Genomic DNA, 23,434 nt, shown 5'->3' on the forward strand with positions numbered 1-23,434 from the left:
AAAGATACTTTATTGTAAAGTGTTACCAAACATTTGGCCAAAGATGGTCTCAAAACTACCGTTTTATATCTGTCAGGCTTTCCATCAAATAATAGCACACCATAGACCTAATTTTTCACTTTTCTCTTCTCGTCTGTTCCATTTGACACTTTTATTCTCAGTAGGTGGGTCACGAAACACTTTAGAATTGGTTAGTTTCAAAACAAGCTGCAGCTGAAAGAGTGGAAAGTCTGCAAATAACTTTAAAGGAGAAACTGTCATGGGACACTACTGTCGTACCACAACAGTGTTGGTGCTTTAAGAACCATATGCCACATATCATTTTAAAGAAACGGAGGGGCCGTTTACACAACACCGTTTTCTAAAAGCTGTAACCTTTATATGTGTTTTGGCCGTTCTTTTACACGACAATGCCGGTATGGGGGCCTGAAAATGTTATTGTAGGCTACATGTAGGGAATAATGGGGTTGGTTGAATAGGGGAATTACAGTTAGACCACATCAAGGATACAGAAACATTAGTACTTATAGTCATATGGATAATCAGTTCACACAGAGCACTGATACAAACTTACACATCATTTACTGTCATAGCTTAAAGGTAGGGTAGGCAATTCGGAGAGGCAAGCTTTGAAAGCATGAGATCCCGCCTTCCCTTCAGAGCGTCTCCAAAGCCACGCCTCCTCCAAGACACATGAACGTAAACAATTGCCTACCCTACCTTTAACATAAAGTAACCAACGGTGCTATAAATCCTATAAAGAATTACACATGTTAAGTATGCATATATGTTAGTGGATACATTATTGACCTTCATGACCTTAGACACAGTTGTCCTTACATGTCTCATACTGCTATCATAAGAATAAAGTTCAAACTGACAATTATCTTTCTACAAAATATGACTTGGTTAATTTATGACTCTCTGGAAGCCTGGGCTAAATGAGTAAACACTGTTACTGCATTCATGACATGGGTCAGACTCTCAGTCACCTATCAGATAGGCTACAAAATACAGACATTGTCTGTAACATAATTACCAGAATTAATACACTAGTTTTAAGAAAACAATTCATTGTTGTAAATTCACCTCCTTCAGTTGGCACAATTTTCATTTTTTGTTAGATCTTTGTCTGTTTTATACCAAATTACTTAAGCTTTCATTTGTACCAAATTGGAATTGAGTGGGTGTAGCTTCATTGGGTGTAAAACTGACACTTTTAATGCCTCATAATAAAATTGTGTTACTGACTAAAGTTTTGTCACATCTAGGTAAAAGTAGCCTATATGCACAGTGAAACATTAATAATTTTCAAACTGAACACTACGCAATACATATCTGATACACTTATTTTTATGATTATGATATATGATTCATTTTTACAGTATTATAACACTTTTTAAATCATTTAAATTCAGTTGACAAAAACAGGTAGGCTAGCCTAAGGTAAGGCAAACTTTGTTTCGCTAATTTAGTAAAGAGTTGTTAACGCGTTGTTAAAAAGCTGCTTTGTTTGAAAATTGACCTCTCTGCGACCGCTATAGACTACATTATTGGCAATCAGACAAAGCTTATTTTTTTGCCCGCGAAATTTAGCAAATGTGACCGCGCCTTTACATTTACAATTCACATGCTTATTGGCCTAATACGAATTGGTCTAGTTGACATTTGTGTATTCTTGTGATCATCATTTTTAAAAAAGGACCCCACTGAAAGCCATTAGTCACACATAGCATAATTAACACATGCTAAATATAAACCACAAGGAATGTGTGGATGTCGAAGACTTTGACATTTACTAACTTGCTAATGCCATTTTCAATGTTCTATTCGAGTTCGGTCAGAATTTACACCACACACACACACACACACACACACACACACACACACCACAGAGCAGTGGACAAAACACGAGATGGGTTGGTGTGGTGATGAACACAGACCGACGCTGGCTGACTCTGGGCTCTATTGTATCTCTGAAGCGTAGCGTCACATCACCTCGAGCGCTGCGCGTGGACTGTCCTCGCTGCAGTAATCGTTGCGCCTCTCCTTTCACCCCAAAGAAACCTCACCGCAGCTGTCAGCAGATTAGTGAGCACTTCCATCGCGTTTACCTTTTACAGTCGCCCGAAGCAGGAATCGTCAGACCTTCTTTGGCTCTCCTTTTCGGTAAGCCCATCTATGACTATGTGTTTTCGCCGGAATAAGCAACCTTTAGAAAGTCGTTATGGATTGACGTGACGATTGTTGAGGTGGCTCATTAAGGCTATCTGCAGCATTGCAATGCATTGATTCATCACAGAGGATGTAATGTGCATGATTAAGATATTTCAGAACACTTTTGCATAACTCCTGGTAAACCACTTTCTTATATGTTATAGGCTATAGCAAAATGTATATGCATTAGTGTCTGTTGATTTTACAAATACCATGAGTTAAAATAACTAAAGGGGATCCAGATGACACAGTAGTAAAGTTGAGGTAAAAAATGTGAGCTTGCTATGTCAAATAAAATGGACACTGGTTGACAATGGCCCCAGGTGTACATGTCTGAGACAGCTGTGTGTCATAGCTACACTGTCATACTAGGGCTCGGTGAGAAATGTATTTGTCTGCACAGGTTGGTGAATATCATTTGTTTTGCATGCATTTTGACAGATTATCATCAGAACTCTGCCTGTATTGCATAACATTTTTCTTCTGGACAGTTAAAGAAAACCCCAAAGCCAACCAAGCATTAAAATTCTGAAAATGAATTTTAAATAAATGTTTGATGTCATATGGGGGAGTTTATCCTTTTGGTAATCATACTTGTCCTATACTTGTCCTATACTAGGCTATTTGTTCAACAATATCTAGTTTTTGTTTTGTTATGATGGATTCCCATTGACATGACTTAGATTTGATTCCAAATTATGATAATGAAATTCCAACAAGATTACTTTAGAATTTTTGGACTTGGGGGATATCATAATACTGTGTTGTTGCTTTTTTTATACATCAGATAAAAAAATAAAAAATAAATAAAAAACTTTCCTCGCTACTAATACAGTTTCTTATACACTGCAGGATCAATGCAGCTATAATGTACATGGCCGATAAAAGCACAGTGACATTTTAAGCATGCATTTCCTATAATCGGCTACCGACAATCTTACAGCCTCAAGGTGATGCTGTGAAATAATGAAATAAAGTAAATACTTGTTATATAATGTGTCTTTCCAAATAAGCTGGATGTGCCAAATCACTTGGCTAGCTAAATTCACATGTGACATAATCTGTCAGGCTTGTGTGGATGTGAACACTGTTGTGATGAGTCGACTCAGGGTTTAAAACGCCTTTTGATCTCTGGACAGGGCTCAGTTTGCATAGTCATCATAATGCCTGCTAGTCAGTTCTTAGGTGACACGAATGCTTGTACAACATAACACAGCATCGTTGTGTTGATCATTCATAAAACAGCCTTTTCTGTGGTACAAACATAAGATGAGCTCAACATAGCAATCAGTGTTCTACCTCGTTGCTACTACTTTGAATACACCACTGCTAGTCCGTGTGTACTCCAAAGATCAGTTTAATCTATCTGCATTACAGCAGTGTCACGTAAAAAGGCAAAATCATTTAAAAAGATTGATTCAACCTGTGCGTTATAGTCACAGGGGACAGAGTATTCTCTCTGGTCTCCTGTTGCAGCAGAAATAGCACTGATGCAGCCTAAATGGAAAATGGAGTGGACTATTGCTTTGTAGATAGACAGGCTCTTCGGTTCCTTTTATAGCCTGCAGTGACCAATTCTTTTCGACAGCATCAGTAGGTAGATCAGTGCTTCTTGTACAGATGGACCTTATTGTTTAGACTTACACTTCCCTTTTTTAATTCACATAGAATGATGCAACAAGTAGCAATATCTCATTTTTGTATGATCTTATCATTTATACTGGGCAAATTAAATGCTAAAAGTTAAAAATAGGTCTTTAAAGCTTCTGGAACTGAAACGAGTCTTAGTTTTGACACTGCACAAGGACAATTTCTACAACCCTGAAGACAAAAGATTCTCATGCATGCTCATAAAACATTCGTTAGAGCGCTCATAAAACGATTTAACAGTAGGAATTGGAAATTATTACTGCATTTGCAATTTCTCTAGCTATTTTTGATCATTGTGCCACATGGAAACACCCCTCTGGAGAGTTTATGGGAAGTAACCTCAAATTTGGACAGCTTTGACTGGTGGGTGTCTAAATTTAAAGGATAGTTCACTTCACCCATGAATGAATGTTCATTTAGTCACCCTCATGTTGTTCCAGACCTGTATCACTTTCTTTCTTTGGTGTAGAAGATATTTAAAAGAATGTTAGTAATCAAACAGTTCCATTGTATGGACAAAAAACACACAAAATATTGTCTTAAATGTTCCACAGCAAAGAGAGAAAGTTATAGGGTTGGAACGACATGAGGGTGAGTAAATGATGACAGAGTTGTGGTGACCAGGGGCTGTAAAAACTCCAAAAAGGACAAACCCAAATGATAGATTTATGTGCGACTGAAATTACAGAAGAAAGTCATATGGTGTTCACATGACATCAGGGTGAGTAAATGATGATTGCATTTTCATTTGCAAGCAAGATATTCCATACGAAATTGGCAGAAATATTGTAAATCTTTGAATTGAGGAGAACAAACGTTTTTTTTGCCATTCCTATTGACCAATTACTGGATCCTTTGAACCTTCAATTTTGCGGCTTGACAGAAATCATGTAAATCTTTGACAATGATGGGATCATCTCGAGGAGGATTCAATTAGGAACGATGCTGATCATCTAATTAGTTTGAAATCATAAATCACACTCACAAAGAGGGAACGAGCGATACGACGATGCATTATCGCTGATTCATAGTCAGTTTTGATGCAGCTGTTTTTAGCACTCTTGAATCTGCTATGCTTTGCTTTTTCTCATGGGTGGATCCCTCATTAAGAATGGTATTCCCCAAGGAAACAGGGCTTCCAATGCACTCTGCAGATCAGGGAGGGTTACGCTCCTGCCATTAAAAGCTCACGACTCACAATCTGATGCTGTGCATGGGTTGCATGGGGGCCTCATTTTCACCATGGATAAAATGTAGTTTTGTAGTATTTTCTACGTCCATGTCTTTAGAGAACAATCAAGATTTATGTCCTTTACTCAGCCATTTGCTTGAAAATAAAATGCTGTTGTGTGGGAAACTAAATTAGCGCCCATTATCGTCAGCATCGCTGCTCGTTTGTCAGTCTCAGACTGAAAATTAATTTTAATGAACTTTGAAGTGCAATGTTCTCATCTAGTATTGACGTGAGCCTCGATGAGTGTGATGAGAGCTCATCTCTATGATTTAGTAGTGGTGAACAAATTAAAAAGCGTCAGAATTACTCAGAATTTCATCCACAGCACTGCTGCCCTGCTTCTTTCTATCTCCGTCTCCTCTCTGTGTTTTCGTCGTATCCAATATTAATGTAGCAGAAGGAATCGGCTTTTTAGATTTGCAAAAAAAAATTAAAACGTAAATGTCACATTGAAGCTTAGGAAGTGATGACCTTTTGGTAATTATGCGATTGATGCTTTGTTTAATTATCTCATTTCCCTGACAGTTACGCACACATCTAGCCATCTAGGGTGAAAAGGGCTACGGGCTGCTCTTACAAGCAAATGTGGGCAGAATAAAACACTATACATAAAGGCACAGTCAAATTTGTAAAAATTATAATTATAAGCTGAAATAAAGGATTTCGGTAACACTTTAGTTTAGGGTCCAATTCTCAATATTTAGTTGCTTATGCATATTACTAGGATATTAGCTGTTTATTAGAACTTATAAAGCACATATTAATGCCTTATTCTGCATGACCATATTATACATTCCTTAATCCTGCCCATTACCTAAACTGAACAACAACCTTACTAACTATTAATAAGCAGTAATTATTGTATTATATTATGGCAAAAGTTGTAGTTAATTAGTTAACAGTGAGATTTTGACCCTAATCTAAAGTGTGACCGGGATTTCTCTCGGTCACATTTTAGATGCACTCATCCTTAGTGTGATATTATGCACTGACACAGTCTATTCTGGAACGTTTTCTAGGTTCTTTCTCACTTTCCCTAATTTGTTTAGAGTATGAACACCTTCAAATTATGGGACGTCATCACCATGTTTTGACAAGATCTTTCAAGGAAAAAAATCTGTAACAAGCATTTTCACTGGTGGTCTCAGACGTTTGGTCAGAGTGTGTTTGTCCCATTGATCTAAGCCTACTTTAAATATATTCAGCCAGCATGAAATTATATAATCCACAATGAATCACTCAAGCCATCATATTTATTCAACTGCACGGCTTGCTTAGTCTTATTTTAGCCATGATATTAATTATGAAATGAGTATTTCCACCCATGTACATTTAGTATATTAGTGTGTGTGCGCTTAGCAAAATGACTTAATATCCCATTCAATTTGTATAGTCGCTCTCATCTACCATTCCAGCCGTATCCGACTCTATTCCATGCCAAACGCGAGAGACCATGAATTTTCTTGGCAATGTGTTTTCCGGGGTAGGTTTCCAGGTCTTTCCCCAACTCTCCCCATTACATGGCTTTGGATTCACACACATGCATTCACACCTACGGCAATTTTGGCATGTCCAATCCAACCAGAGCACCCGGAGGAAACCCACGCAGAAAGGACTCCTGTCTCAGCCAGGGCTTGAACCGGGGACCTTCTTGCTGTGACCCAGTGAGCCACCGTGCCGCCCTAGTTTGTACTTATATATATTGTTCCAAAGCAGTTTTTTAAATGAATTGTGCTTTACCCCAGTGAGCAAGCCAAAGGCAACAATGGCAAGGAAAGACCCCATATGTTTGAAATGAAGAAAAAACCTTGGGATGATCCAGACTCCTCTAGAAAAGGCCACCTCCTTGAGCTGGCACTTATTTAAACAATTTTATGTTCCATTCTATAAAACGTGCCTTTTAGGTTAGATTTTAATAGGGGATTATGAATGTGATTTTTTTTCTGAATTTTGTAAGGTTTTAAAAATTCTGTCTTTCTATTTCAAATAAATGCTGTTATTTTCCAATATATATTCATCACAGAATCCTGAAGTACAGTACCACTGTACTACACCAAAATATTAAGCAGCACAACTGTTTTCAACATTGATAATAAGAAGAAATGTTTCATGAGCACCAAATCAGCATATTAGAATGATTTCTGAAGGATCATGTGACACTGAAAATGCAGCTTTGCCATAACAGGAATAAGTTACATTATAAAATATATTAAATTAGAAAACATTATAAAAGTATCTAACAGTATTACTGTTTTATTTGATGAAATAAATGCAGCCTTGATGAGCTTAAGAGACTTCTTTCATTTTACCAATCCCAACATTTTGAACGGTAGTATATGTGAGGGACGTAAATGGCTTATGCAGTTAAAATTAATTACAGCACAAAGTGAGATCACAGCTGTTTTATTTTTCTGTTCATTGCAGACGCCATGGGGAAACAGAACAGCAAGCTGACCCCTGAGGTAATGGAAGACCTGGTGAAGAACACAGAATTTAATGAACACGAACTCAAACAGTGGTACAAAGGCTTCCTGAAGGATTGCCCAACTGGCCGACTCAACCTGGATGAGTTCCAGCAGCTGTATGTTAAGGTAGAGACCCTAGTTGCTCTGTGATACATTTCTCTATGTGCCGGCTTTTTGTTGGTCTTACTCCAGACTGTAGAGTCATTGAGAAGTGCATCAGATTCGCCATGTGATTTACAAGCGAGTGGAAGAGCCCTCTGAGTCATTCAGTTGGATAGTCTGATGTATAACTGGCACCAAACTCAATTCAGATCTCCTGGGCTATGCTAGCTGGCTATTCATATGGCTGGCTTCTTTATGGCGTGTCAAGCACAAATAGTTATTGTTGTGGCATGTTTTAGTAGTTTAGTCATTTAGATTTATGAGGTTATATTTCAGTAGTTTTAGTTTTGACTCTTTTTCAAGGAAACGTTTTGCTGCACATAACACAATGTCTGCTGAGTTTACCTACTGTACAACCTTGCTACTCCAATTATAACATGACACTCCCTGCTGCTTAATATGAATATGAATATGAATTATGTAAAGACATTATGCAAGATCATTTACATCATCTACTAACAACCAGAGTAAATAACCACAGGTCTCACGGCTCTGCTCAGAAACCACAATGCTTTGAATTGGTTTGAAATGAAAAGAAAGAATGGAAACCTGCTGTAGGCCAAGCCTTTTAGTGATCAGGGATAGCGGTTTTCCGCAAAAGGATATCAATAAGAGAGTTTTATTAAAATCCGAGGGAGAGGAAATGGATGACCTCGCTTTAGCAGGGCGCTGAGTTCCTGCGGACTGAGTGATTGTGTGTGTGTGTGTGTGTGTGTGTGTGTGTGGTAGGTTCAGGTATACCCTAAGTTATGGGGCACAATGTACCCACAAAGATGGCATATCCGAAATCCTTGTCCTTGTGGGGCCATTTTTTGGTCCCCATGAAGAAAAGAGCTTATAAATAATACAAAAATCTTTTTATTTCAAATAATTGCTGTTCTTTTGCAATTTCCACTCACCAAAAAAATCCTGACAAAAGTATCACAAAAATATTAAGCAGCACAGCTGTTTTCAACATTGATGATAATAAGAAATGTTTCTTGAGCATAAGAGACTTCTTTCATCAGAATTTTTTAATCATTAAATTTCTGTACTGTATTACCATCAATTCAATTAAGATAAAGAACAATAACATGATATATATATATGTACATAAAATTATCAGCATGAACCTATAACTGTGCGTGCTAGGCGAATGTTTTCAGATATTTTATTTAGAATGAATACTACTTTCTGACAAGAGTTTTTCCTTACCACTCATTAGGTTTAAGGTATTTAAATTTTCTCTCTCTGTACTAATATAATTTTTCTATAGATGTAGAGGCAATAATCTGAGCTCCTCGATATGGTATAGAGCCAATAATATATGTCCAGAAATGAGTATGCTATGTGTAGACCAAGCTTAGGAGGTTGCTGGCATTTTCTTTTGTTCTAATTTTGTGGAAGCCATATGGTTGCTAAATTTAGCATCTTTTTTCAATGATTCATGCTTTTTCAATAATAAAATTGTTGCCAGACTAGACTGGGGATGAGATCAGTCCTACGGAAAAACGAACCATTCTCTGAACTCACTCTGTTATCTGCAGACATTTGATACAGTTTTTAATATTCTTTGGGGTTAGATGGAGTAGATTGCGTAAGTCCAACTATTGCTAAGTAGTGCAGCCTAAACAAATAGACTTGCAGGACTGATTATGAACTGGAATAAAATTATGTGGTCATATCTATTGCTACGGGTGAAAGTATAGAAAACCACCCGCCAGTTGCTGGTAAAACAAGCATCAAAGGTTGTCCCGATATAGGAGTGACACAATATATGAACATCTACTAAACAAACTTTATCACTGTGCCTTTTGTGTTATAAGACTCTCTGGAGTACTTAATTCTGATTGGACAATAGTTGTATTGAGTGGTAAGAAGGAAGAACCAGTATGAGACACAAAGAGCTGAATGAGAGGAAGCTCAATTGCAAATAATAATAATATATACACTAAAAAATACACATTAAAAAGTTTGGGGTCTGTAAGATTAATAGAGTAAAAATATTTGTACAATTTAAAATAACTGTTTTTATTATAATTTAATAATTATAATTTAGATGCAGTAGACCTATTTTGATTTCAGAGATTGTATGATAATTATAGATAATTTATGTATTTATAATTATAAATATTTTCATGTTAACACATCATTATTTCATATCCATATATTTACTTATTCAGTAAGTACCTATGAAATAATGGGATAGTGAGTCAGCCAGTCATTATTCAATTTAAGGGTGATTATAAGACCCCTCCAACTTGCTTCAGGGTTTATCGGTTGACTGCACAGTTCTACTGGGTTTGTACATTATTCCTTAAGTGTAACAACCTAAATAATGGAATGAACATGGAGTCAGGAAAATGGCTGGCTGACTATTTAAAGAGACAATATGCGGCAAAGCTCCCATTTCTATTTATAGCATTTTACTCAATACCTCTGTGGATATCTTTTCATACTAGTGCCACACTAACTACAGTACATGGGAAATTATTAACCTTGCGGCTAAACGCTGTGCAACGCCTCTGTGATTAATCTGCCAATAGTATCCAGAGGTGATGGCTGTACATGGTGTCAGTAGTGATCCCTTTGTTTCCTGGGGTTTGATTGTTTGCTGCGGTTTCAGATGTTAATACTATGACAACAGTGATGAGGTGCAGTGTAATGGACTTTAGGTTTGTTTTGTGCTAAATGAAGCACTTGAAATGGCGCGTGTTCAGATCTAATTGGCAGTTGAAAAGATGAGATACACAGTGATGTGGTGGTTGGTTGGATACCAAAAATTTGACGGTAAATCTTTTGAATAGATGGGGGATGGGGGCGCAAGGGACATTAGCTTTACCAGAGGATTCCAACGTGCTCCTTTTTGACACCAGTTTGTTACATCACCCTAAGCAGACAGCTCAGACCTCAATTGTGTGGCCAAACGGAGGGCTGTGGTGGATCGAACATCGGCCTAGATCTGATCTCACAGCACATGAATGTGGAATGACAGGATGACGTCTGGTTTGCGGCCCTGGTGTGGCAGGCATAAACAATAATGTGGCTAGACATCTTAACGTTAAATACTGGGCAAACATGAAGATTTCTTTCTTTTATTTGATGGATGAAAATGTGAAGGTTTTTTCATCACATGAATGTGTTCATCTTTTTTTTTGTTAGTGTAAAGATAACACTTTACAATAAGGTTCCATTTGTTAACAATAGTTAACATGAACTAACAATGAAAAATACTTCTAAAGCACAGTTAATAGTTAATATGTACATTTCATTTTTAATGGACCATGAACTAACAGTGAACAGTTGTATTTTCTATTAGCTAACAGTAACAAAGATTGTTGCATTAACCAATGGTACCTTATTGTAAAGTGTTCCCAGATTTTTTTCTTCTTAAAGGAAGTGGGTCGAATTTATTGATTTATTTAAAGGAGACATATCATGCTTTTAAATCGTTCCTTTTTACATATAAATCATACATTTGTAGTCTATATAAAGCGGAACTGCAATGCTTGGGTCTGAATTCCTCATTATTATAGCTCCACAGGCCCCTTTTCTGATGTGCGTCTGAGAGCAACTCGTTTTGGTGCGGTCTCTTTAAATACAATTGAGACACTTCATACCCCGCCCCCTCTCCAGGATGCAGAGGTGACACTCGGTTCAACTTAGGGCTGGGCGATATGGAGCAAAAAATATATCTCGATATATTTTGCTATATCTCGATATACGATATATATCTCGATATCTTTACAGGAAAAATAACCCCCCAAAAACTACTGCAAAAACAAATATGCCAAATACCACAAAGTCTTTTTTTATTGAAGTGCAAATAGGTAGGCAGTTCATGTAGGAACAAAGTGTTTCTGCGACATTTAAAAAAAAAAAAAAAAATCCCTGTATACAAAAATAATAATTTAACTGTAAAATAAAGGAAGAAATAAATATATATATATAATATATATATATGCCATATATCCCCCAAAAACTGCACAACTGTAGAGTAAAACATTAATTTAAAAAAAAAGTGACATGACTGTTACAAAATCACACTGTCTGGGGCCTCTGGAGAACTCAGAACAACTGCTAGCATAAAGTTAAAGGTTAAAATAACTGCCATTAAATTACAGTATCTTACTACTATGCAATTAGATAAACTGTTCATTCATTACATCACTTTACCTCTGTCTTTATCCACCTTTATCCTCTTCTCTTCTTTTTGGCACTGTATCTATAGCAGAATAGGTAGGCTAATGCTAATTTATAATGTGTCATGAAAATTCGGCCATCCGCCACAATCAGGAAACTTTCACCGTGTCTAGACCTGGCGCGAGCTGCCAGGCCCGTTTCTACAGGGGAGCATGTTAAGTGTGAGTGTGTTAAGCACCCTCAAACAAAAGCAATGCGGCGAGAGGCGACGCAAAAAATTACCAACAACATCTGATTGCGCGCGCGCTGTTTCTGACGCACTTCAAGCACTCGCTGGGCGGGGAAAGATTGATGTGCATGTGCCTGACCGGACTCGGGGGACTTGGTTGAATGAGACAACACGCGAGGGGAGGGGGAACAAAAGCAAGGAGGCGGAGGAGGGCGGGGGCGAGCACAGCACAGAGAAGGCAAACAAGCAAAGTGTCGAAATCAGAATTAAATATAAACAATATATCGATATATACGATATGTCAAAATCCATATCGAGTTTAAAAAATATCTCGATATATCGTAAATATCGAGATATCGCCCACCCCTAGTTCAACTCCACCCCGTTCGGCCATTTTTGTATGTTTGATAGCAGAGATACGATTATCTAGCGGCACAGAAACTTTTTATTCACACGTTATTAACAAAATGTCAACAACGGAAGACTTGTCCAGCCAGCCTTACATGTTCGAGCCAGAGTCGGAGCCGGAGCGAGATGAAAATGAAGACGACGAACCTGCAGAACAACGTCTTCATATGGATGTATCGCAATGGTGTGTTACTGTATTTACACATGAAACTTTGGTCTTCCGACCTTTTACCACCGTGTCGATTTATTTTGATTAATATGTGCGAGGGAGAGAGAGCAAGACAGTGTCTTGTTTACACTTTCGCCTGGCTCCGAAGAGAGAGAGAGTGCGTGCGCGCGACCGGGTCTCTCTCTCTGCTCGTTCTTTCTGTTAAACATGCGCCCTGTCACAAGCGCGGCAGTTCATCTACATTAGACGGTGTAATGAAGCGTGTGGGTTACTACATCCAACAACCGAACATTTTAACTTACCCTCTCGTAACTTCTGCATCTTTTAGCTTGGACTACAAAATTGCAGCGAGAAATAAAAATGGCATATTGCTCGAAGTGTTGGACTGGAAGTCAATGTCCTTATTTGCCAGTTCCGCTGCAAATACTGTGACGTAATAGTTCACAAAACGTCATAGATAACAGAAAAATCGGAACAGGTTGAAAAATAAGGCCAAAACAGAATATAAAGATATCAACGAAGCACCTGAAGAGAATAATTTAAACTTTTCTGTACTTCTAAACACTCCAAATATACAACAAAATGCATTTAAGGGCTAAAAAAGTGGATTTAGCATGATATGTCCCCTTTAAATTCATTTTAATTATTATTATAATTAATTTTAGAATGATAACAATTATTACTTAAAATTAATTGTAATTAGTTTAACAACAACAAAACTGCTCGTTATGACATTTTATGGGGATTTTTAAGTTGCTTTATGGTTGTCTGTCATTGTCCCTTTCCATAGATCGAACACATGAAAACAAACACCGTCTGAGACAAGCAGACACATCATTGAAGTTGACTCCAGTTGTAGTCACTACCAGCAGATTTTCTAAAATTAGTGAATGATCTTATACACTTTCATTTTCCCATGCTGAGCATGAAAAACATGCATAGGCTGTCTGAACCTGTTTTTCTTTGCAGTTGTTTTATATGTAAGAGACCAGAAAGATCAAAGCAGGCTTCAGGAGTTTCTAGAGTTTAATTTATAACACAATGAAGACATCACTTTAAATAGGATGTTACTTTAACTGTGTCATGGGAATTTTCCATTCCTTCTTGTGATTAATTAGATTATCTGTCAAATATAGACACATACTGAGTACAGATAATTCATTCATGAGATCGAGGCTAACACACCAGAACCAAGAGGAAATTTTGATTTTTTTTATCATGGCATCATGCATCATGTGGACTGATTCATTGTTTTTGCTTCAAAAATCAGATTGCATACAGAAACAAATTGAAACCATCCAAAAGGATCCTATATGTCACAGTTGAGATTTGGCAGGTGAGGCTGAACAGCAGTTCATGTGTGTTTAAGTACAGTAGCAGACGGGTTGAATCGTCCCTTGTGTCGAGATGCAGTAATGAATGACCTACGTTTTCTGGATTTATTGAAGTATCCATTTTGTCTAATGATAGCTTTGTGGAGAAGATGGAGGATCTTGGTGTCACACAAGGTTGTCTTTGTGAAGGAGACAAATTGCCTCCCTGCGATCAATAGGACGCCATCTTATTCCCCATCCACTGATCTTGTAAGATGACCTGCCTATCAGAGATAACAAGCCTTTTAGTATAAAATTCCATTTTTAATATTTCTAGAATCAGAAATCCTTGTTTTTGATAAGACATTTCATTCAGTCTATCAGTTCATTTGCATTTATTCACATTTATGCATTTAATAATGATAATAATCATAATAATGCCTTTTTGAAAACTATTTAAGTGTTTTGGAATTACACTATCAAACGAATATTTGTTAGTCTCACAAAGCAGTGCATGACTCACACATGAAAAAGCAATCATAAGCTTTAATATTAGTGGATTGGTTTAGCTTTATTTTAGATAATGACAGTGTACTTAATTCAATATCAAGAAAGTGATGCTCTTGACTCATTGGCTGCGTCCGAAAACTTAGGCAACTGACTTGTTGCCTCACTGCCCTATCGTCTACACACAAAGGTTCCTCAAGATTTTGGACAGACTTCTGAGGCAGCGTAACGGTGTAATTATCGACACTACAGCAAAACAGAACAAGCTTAAGTGATAACTAAGCAAATATTCCATTATTTCAATAGTAATTTCTCGCTAGAAATGACATCAGAAGTGGAAAACATTGGTTAAAAACATACATTTACACACAAACTGACCACCAATCGCAACTTTCAGACGGCATCTTTTTTTTTTAGTTACAGAATGGGAAGCACAGGATTGTGAGATATCGAAGGCGGCGAAGGATCCATGCTGCCTTCAAAAATCCATCAGATGAAGGTATCTCCGGAGACAGGAAAGAAGCTAACACTGGATTTGGATGTCAGGATGCTAAAACCAACAATGTTTTGATGGCTCCACAGTGTAAACAGCTTCATTTGGGAGTGTTCTAGTTTGGTTGTGTTGTGTCAATCATTTTCAGTGTGCAGCCTGAGGTGTACTATATAAAAAATCTAATTTATGACCTATTATGGGTATTTAATTTAATTTAATTTAATTGTATTTTATCTTTGGGGAATGGGAGCTGGGACAAACAAACACACATTGTATCTATTGGAGGAACTGAAAGGCTAGCATATGTGTTTGTGTGTACCGCAGCCTTGCCCCATGTGACTTCCTGTGACGTGCGAGGGCTGGGTGGAAAATACTCTGATGGGTCTCTTGATTAGCTCTGGGTCACTACAGCAGCCCGGTGTTTCACTTCCCAATGTCACCTCAAGGTCTCCCGCCAGCAGAGAACTGTGCTTGCCTGTGATTTATGGTCAATCGGGACGGGTATGCGTTATACATCATTCAGAGGAGGGCTTTTGATTAGCCGGACCCTTGAAGGGGGCTTGTACCACCCTGATAATCTGCATGATTCCTATTTTATTTTATCCGACATATTCACCTGGGGTTAAGTGCCTTGCTTAGGGGCACAGTGGCTCTCTCCAGTTCAAAGGTCACTCCCACTGGGGTCAGAACGTACAACCTTTGGATTACCAGCCCAGACCATTAACCACTCCACTGCAACCACTCTGTAAAGGGCAAATGAAAGAGCAGAGTTAAATAAATATAGGTGTGCAACAGAATATTGACTCAATATATCACAATACAAAAAAATATAGTGACAATATGTATCATGTATAGTTCACTAAAAATGAAAGTTTAAAGTTCAAATTTTGCATCAGATATGGTAGTGGCACGTCAAATGATAAACCCAGAAGCTCACACATTTGAGCTTCCATATTTGTTAATTATTATAAATAATTTAAAAATAAAATCGATTTTTAAATAATATAAAGTATTTAAAACTTTTTTTTAAATATATGTTCATGCATATTTGTCTAACATTATTCTGTATTTTTAGCTAAGGAAATTATTAATTTATTAATTATTTCTGTTCTGGCGTCACCATTGTTCTGTGCTTAGGGGAGAAGGAGCCAAACCTATTCAAGTCCATTCCTGATGTAGTACCAAATTTAGCATTTTAATGAATGGTACTTTTTGTTAACTGTTTATCATATGTCTTTGATTCTATTTTGGCTTGGTTTAAAGTAACGTGAGATTAATATCGTGTATTGAACCGAATCATGGCACTATTGTTACACCCCTAATAAATAGTCAACACAATGTAAGGAAGCAACAACTCAAATAGTATTAGCAGTATGAATTTGCTTGATTGTTTTCTTGATTTTATTTGTGAATGTTCACTAAAGCCCAACTGTTATGGGCTATGTGGGCCATTGATTCAACTCTCATTACAAATGCCAACCTAATCGAGTCCTCAGTTTTAAATGAAGTTTGATTGCACTGAAAAGAAAAGCAGTTCTCTGAAATGTCAGCAAATCTGTCATTTGCAGAAAATTAAGGAAATTGCATTGCTGCGGCACTGCATCCTTATTGAAAATAAATAAATGGTTTGTTTTTTCTTCCTATTCAGAATCTGATTCGAAGTGAACGGTTAGGAATAAAAAGTGTTTACATAATGCTATTGGGGGCTGTTGTAGTAATGGAAGGGTTGTGATAGCCAAGCTCAATTATCCCTTGGGCACATTGCCCATATAATTCAATCAGTAGTGCAGAGGGGAGGGTGATTATCCATGACCCGTGTTAGGGAAGTCAGCTCTGTTTGTGGCGCTAACCCTCCTTCTTAGGACTTTACCTTAACCTAGTCCTGCTCCTTTGAGACCTTATTATCTTGTTGAAATGCATTGCACTTCAGAGGCCTAAGAGCTATCTTTAGCCGGTTTGATACACTGTATCATACAAATGGGAAGAATGTATTAGACTGAGAGGTTAGTTTGGACTGGCTACAGCAAGCAGCTAATGTATATAATCAAATGTTGTAGCTTGCAAAACTCACTGATAATGATGGAATTTGTTGTGTTTTTGAATCTTTTGCATCCTGAAAGTAAAGCAAAACCGCTGAGGCGAAATTTTTTTTCTACAACTGTTTTGTCATTTGGTGCATTTTATTTCTGTACTCTTAATACTATAAAAAAAAAAGTTAGGGGACAATCAGTGACATTTTTCAGCAAGGACACCTTAAATTGATCAAAATTGACACTGTATAATGTTACAAAATTTCTATTTCAAATAAATGCTGTTCTTTTGATCTATTCATCGAAGAAGCCTATAAAATAAGTATCCGAGCACAGCACAGCTGTTTTAAAGATTGATAATAATAAGAAATGTTTCTTGAGCACCAAATCAGCATATTAGAACGATTCATTGTACTCTCTCTAACTGCCAGCCTAATTATTCAGGGCTTCCTTAAGACTAAATAGTCGACTAGTCGTTCAGGCAACTCTATATTGTTTCTTTGGAGTTGACAGTGGATCTTTTGGCCATTGACAATGCAATTCTCATAGTTGCACCACTTGCACACATCAAGCACACTAATCACATCAAGCATTACAGTGCAGCTGCAACAAACTGAGAAAATCCAGATCTGTAATATGAGATGGCATGACATGACATTGCAACCTCCTCTGGCAATTCAAACATTGCTTTGAGAACCAAATGGAAAACTTTATAGACTGCAAAGAAAAAAAAAAGATAAGTCCTTTTAGGAGAAATGCAAACTGTTTATTTGATAATTTGCATGAAATATCCCTATGTAACTTATGTGCATTATTTCCTGGAAATGGCTAATTAGACATTTATTGGCAAAGCATGTCATTACTACTCAAACATTCCTAGGCTAGTGATTAGCAATTCAATAGGTATACAGTTGATCTGAAGAACTTGAATTTGTTTTGTTTTTTATAGCTCCAACTCAAGTGCAAAAGCCCAGAACAACATGCCACCATGCATCAGTTTACATAATGCATATCTGAGCTTAGCGATGCTCATTATCATGCTAGTTTCACTGTCTTTTGCTGAATCAGAGAGTTCTTTAATTTCACTGATTTTCTCCACAGGAGGATGACATCATGTCGTTGTGGCATTCACCTTCTGAACGCTTTCCTTGGCCTGTCATGAAGTAACTTGTGTATGTTGGGAGGAAAGGCAAGGTTGCATAAATTATAGGACATTGTTTATTCATGATTCATGCGCTTGAAGAGAAGCACTTTGTAAAGGAAGAAAAAGGCTTTTAAAATGTTCTCGTATAGAGGAGTGGATGAGAACCAGTGATGTGCAATTCATTTTCTTGGTACATTTTTATGTTGTGAAGTAAAATATTTTGAGACAAAGTGGATAATTTTTAATCTTAAAAGGATAAGTGTGTTATTTTCTGTTAGTTTTTGTTTTAGTTCTTTCATATTTTCAGTGATGATACTTGAAAAAGGATAAATTTAGAGACAAAACTTAGAGTATTTTAGTGTGCTGACAGCATGCTGTTTTTAGTGTGCTGTTATCACAGTAATGTTTTATGATTTTTTTTTCTATTTCATTTGTGTAATTACTGACAACAATAAATAAGCCATTCTTAAGCTGACTTTGTCCTGAAGAAAACACTGTGGTGCTTTCAAAACGTTACGTCCTGACATATCAACCAACGACGTGATGACATGACAAGTGACAATGACGTGAGTTTGGACTACCAGTCAATTCAACCCAAGACAGGCGGGACAATTCGACAGGAGGTAGTAGATGTGTATTTGAAAAGCATTATTTTTGCAGTACCTTTATTTGCACAGAAATGACATACTTCACCTGTAAAGACTAGGTCATACTGACAACACAATGCCAACAAACCTCTGTTAATATTGTTAACTAAAACTATTAACAAATGTTTTTGTTGATTGAAAAAGCAGATATGAGTATTATATGAAAAACCTAAACATGAAAAACTTAAATGAAAATTAAGAATTTTACCTTGACAACTAACTGAAATAAAATAAGTTTAAGTGCTAAAATGACTAAAATAATAAAAATGACAAAAGCACATAAAACTGAACAAAAATAAAAGCTTAATCAATAATAATATAATTGTCACAGTGTGGTTATCTCAGGCACAGACTGAAGACTCCGATTAAAGATGCAAACTCAAACTTTCATAATAACTCTCTGGAACAAGCCAACGGCAGGGAAAACACACATTAAAGGGATAGTTCGGCCAAAAATGATATTTAACCCATGATTTACTCACCCTCAAGCCGTTCGAGATGCATATGTCAATCTTTTTTCAGACGAACACATTTTCAGTTATTTTAGAAAATGTCTTAGATCTTTCAGTGGTTATAATGTCAAGTTATGGGGTCCACTCCTTCAAGTCCCAAAATGTGCATGCATCCTTCACAAAAGTATTCCATCCGGCTCCAGGGGGATAAACGAAGGCCTTCTGAGGGTAATCCGTGTGGTTTTGTCGTAAAAATATACATATTTAAAACTTTATAAATTAAAATATCTTGCTTCCGGCAACGGTCGACGCGCGTTCACGGGAGATGGATGCCGACGTATGACGTAGGACGTAGCGTAGGAAGTGTCATGACGTAGAACGAAGTATAGCTAAATCAAACGCTACGTCCTTCGTCGGCATCCATCTGCCGGGAACACGCGTCGACCGTTGCCGGAAGCAAGATATTTTCATTTATAAAGTTTTAAATATGTATATTTTTACGACAAAACCACACGGATTACCCTCAGAAGGCTTTCGTTCCATAACTTCACATTATAACCACTGAAAGATCTAAGACATTTTCTAAAATAACTGAAAATGTGTTCGTCTGAAAAATGATTGACATATGCATCTCGAACGGCTTGAGGGTGAGTAAATCATGGGTTAAATATAATTTTTGGCCAAACTATCCCTTTAAGGAAACGGAGACTGGACAAAGCAAGGGTGCATCCTAAATAGCAAACAGAAACGAGATAATTAATCAGACACAGCTGGGACAAATGAACTCATAATGACAGTAACCGTAGAAACAAAGGAGTGGCGGGAAACAGAACAAATGAACACAGGAACTTATAAAAGATACAAACAGAAAGTCCAAACATGAACTGAAACATGACAATAATAGTATAAATGAATAATACTAACATTAGGGCCAGATTTACTAAACAGGGCAAATTAGCGTGAGAGCGCAAAATAAAAAAAATCCACTAAGAAAAGCAGCATAAATTAGCGTCTGGTTTAAAACATGCTTTTTTGGGCGGTAAATAATGTCGCAAATACCAGTAAATTGACGAGCGCAAACCTTAGTCAATCACCTTGCGTGATTCAGTCAAATACTGTCCTCCCATAAATTTTGCGTTTGAAAGGGAAACTCCTAGCCTGGTTAAAACCAGACCATTCTCAGTAGTAACTGAGTTATGGTCTGGCAAAGCTTCATTAATAACTAATTTCCAAAGGGGCGTCACCAACGGACGTCGCTCAAATGCCTCTGGGCGCAATTGGATAGACCTAAAACCAATCAGAGCGATCGTCATTGTGTAAAGCCCGCCCCTGCGTTTCTGATTGGTGCCGCGATTTCGACGGATTAGAAATGGGCTTGAATGAGCTCTTTGCCAGACTACTTTCAGAACAAATCTAAATTTGCCGGAAGTTGTCTGGCTTTTTTTTTCCAGGCTAGGAAACTCCTACAAATGCATATGCAATAAGTTCAGCCGCAAAAACAACCCTGTCTACGCATTTTTAGCACTATTTTTAGCACTATTTTCCACTGCGTGTCTTGGTAAATCCTGACAGTAGTTTTTTTATGCCAAAAGAGTTTGCGCTGGCGCAAGCTGTTAGTAAATCTGGCCCATACTGTTTTTTGTATTTAAAGGGTTAAGTTTTGGTGGTTATCATGGCACTGTTACCCCCTGCTGGTAGATGCCTTAATTACACCGCTTGGAAAAAAGGCATTTCAAAATTAGATTAGCATTCTTATTAAATACAATTTTTACAAGCAGCATATCATCAATATTTCATTATAATATAGTAGATGCTTTACCAGCGTCTATAATTCCTTTTTATAGGGCTCTTATAACTGACTTATAGTGACCATCTCAGGATAGTCACTAGTATAGGGTTTGAGACAGTGCACATTGCAGGTATCTATAAAATGAATTCTGATGAAGAATTAATCAGTTTAAATAAATAGAAGAACTCATTGATTATCATAACGTACTCAAAATGAGTGCTGCCACTATCTTACAGCTGTTTCTTATAGTAGGCGTCTGATTATGTTGACCTGTGTTTAGGTACTGTATGTACTGTATGTGTGTTTTGTTGAGAGATATGGCAGTCTTCCAGCAGAGGCATTACCATCCACCCAGTTAGTATTATCACCACTGAGGTCAGACCTGCTGTAGAGGCCACTTCATTTGAACTGCACGCTGAGCCCTCAACAGCTGTCTCTCCTTCGCTTACTGTGGAGGTTTATATGTGTGATGACAGTGATGGCAGCTGGCACGGTGACTTAGATGATGTAGGAATGTGCTTTTTGTGCATGTCTGATGGCAAGTATGAGAATCTGAATCTGTATTTCTTGCCGAGAACATTTATACCCTGTAGTGCTGTCTTTTGGTCCTGTAACTCAACTGTGTAGCAATGCCACGCTCACGGGGAACACACTGATAAAGTCAAGAGAAGAGTCATGATGGTTGAAGTAGTCAGTTAGTGAGGTTGATTAGTCAAAGATATTAAAATAGAAGAAAATGGCCAATACCGATAAGTCGTCAATTGTTTTATTTTTATTTTTATGACTAACAATCAATAAATGGCAGATAATAAAATTGATACAATTATGTTTAAAAAATGTATACAATTTTGTATATAAAAAAAATTCATCTAAAGAAAAAAAACTATGTATATCTATTTGTGTGTGTATATATATATATATATATATATATATATATATATATATATATATATATATATATATATATATATAGTATATATAATTATACAGTAATTATACAATAAAAATATAGCTAAAAAGACTAATTCAATATCATTGAATATAATCTTTATGGGATTTCTTTAGATTAGTCAAAAAGTTTAAACAGATTTTGATAACAATATTGAATTATTACTGTTTTAAAAATGAAAAAAATGAAAAACTCCTGAATGTTTTATAAAAGCATCTGTCAAATGAAGTTTATTAGACAAAAGAAACATGGTGAATAATGCTTCATTCATTCCACTGTTGTTTTCACCATCCTGGATGTTCAGGCATTAAATTCCGCTGTGCACATTTAATAGGTTCAGGTACTCTGATATGCTGCCCCTCGAGGAAATATCCATGACTTTCGCACCGTTAAATGGCCTGCATTAGGAGCAGCGTGACAGGGATGGTGTAGACTGTCTCAGACGTGGCTAAGGTTGGCATCAGTTTGTGCTCTGATTACACAGGCTTTTAGTGGCTGGACTCTGCAGGGGTTTCTGTGGTCGTGCAGTTCGCCTCACACCCTTCATCAGTTTAATTCAACAGCTGTGTAAAGGCAGGCTGTCTCTCTCACCCTTGTATTCTCACCAGGAGTCTTTCTCACCTTCTCACTCATTTGCATTTATTTAGTTAGCAGATCCATTTATCCAAAGCGACTAACACAATTTCTTTTCTACAAAGACAGTCAACCTTGAGAAGTTTGGGGTTAATTGTCTTACTCAGGACTTGCTTAGTTGGGGACACTTAATATTCAACAATATTATTGATCTGACTGTACCTTGACACTGAGAACTGTCATTTTTTGCAGAACTGCTTAATAGATAAATTAACTCTTTTGATAATTCATAATCTTTACAACGGAACTGAATCAACACTGAACTGACTTCAGCTGAACAACTGCCGAAATGCATCATTTTCCTGTTATCGCTGTAAAGCTGCTTTGAAACAATCTGTAATGTATAGACTTGACTTGACTTGACTTATGGATACAGTGGTGGTAGCTAATGAATCATTTCAAACCCACAATGTTTTAGTTACCAGCCCAGATCTTTAACCACTAAGACACCCTTCTCCTCTGCAGTTTTGAAAGTTTATTCTCCTGGATACAAATGGTCTCACAGTTGTTATTATTATAAAAAGGTCCTTGAGAGTTTTAAATTATGCATATGTATCCATACATTAAAGGGATAGTTCTCCCAAATATGAAGATTTGATCATCAATTACTCCTCATGTCATTCTAACCCCATAATTAATTATTTCTTCTGTGAAACACAGAAGGAGATGTTAGGAACATTTCTGAGCTGCTATGTTCTGGACAGCAAAAGTAGATGGATATTAATACTGTCATGCTCAAAGTGTTCGCTAACGTTCCTATGTTTGGGTTGGTAAGATTTTCTAATGTTTTTGAAAGAGGTCTCCTATGCTCACCAAGGCAG

General features: G+C 37.0%; 1 protein-coding gene across 1 annotated transcript in view; it reads left to right on the forward strand.

The window, feature by feature from the left end:
- Positions 1–1,880: 1,880 nt before the first annotated feature.
- The window catches only part of vsnl1a (visinin-like 1a), a 29,126-nt gene continuing 7,572 nt past the window's right edge, over positions 1,881–23,434 (forward strand). Inside the window, exons 1-2 of the mRNA XM_079889507.1 lie at positions 1,881–2,169; positions 7,526–7,692. Of these exons, the coding sequence (XP_079745633.1) occupies positions 1,932–2,169; positions 7,526–7,692 (405 nt within the window). The 5' untranslated portion in view covers positions 1,881–1,931. The remainder of the gene's footprint in view (positions 2,170–7,525; positions 7,693–23,434) is intronic.

The sequence above is a fragment of the Squalius cephalus genome, assembly GCF_949319135.1.
Source record: "Squalius cephalus genome assembly, chromosome: 12".
In the NCBI taxonomy this organism is placed as follows: Eukaryota; Metazoa; Chordata; class Actinopteri; order Cypriniformes; family Leuciscidae; genus Squalius; species Squalius cephalus.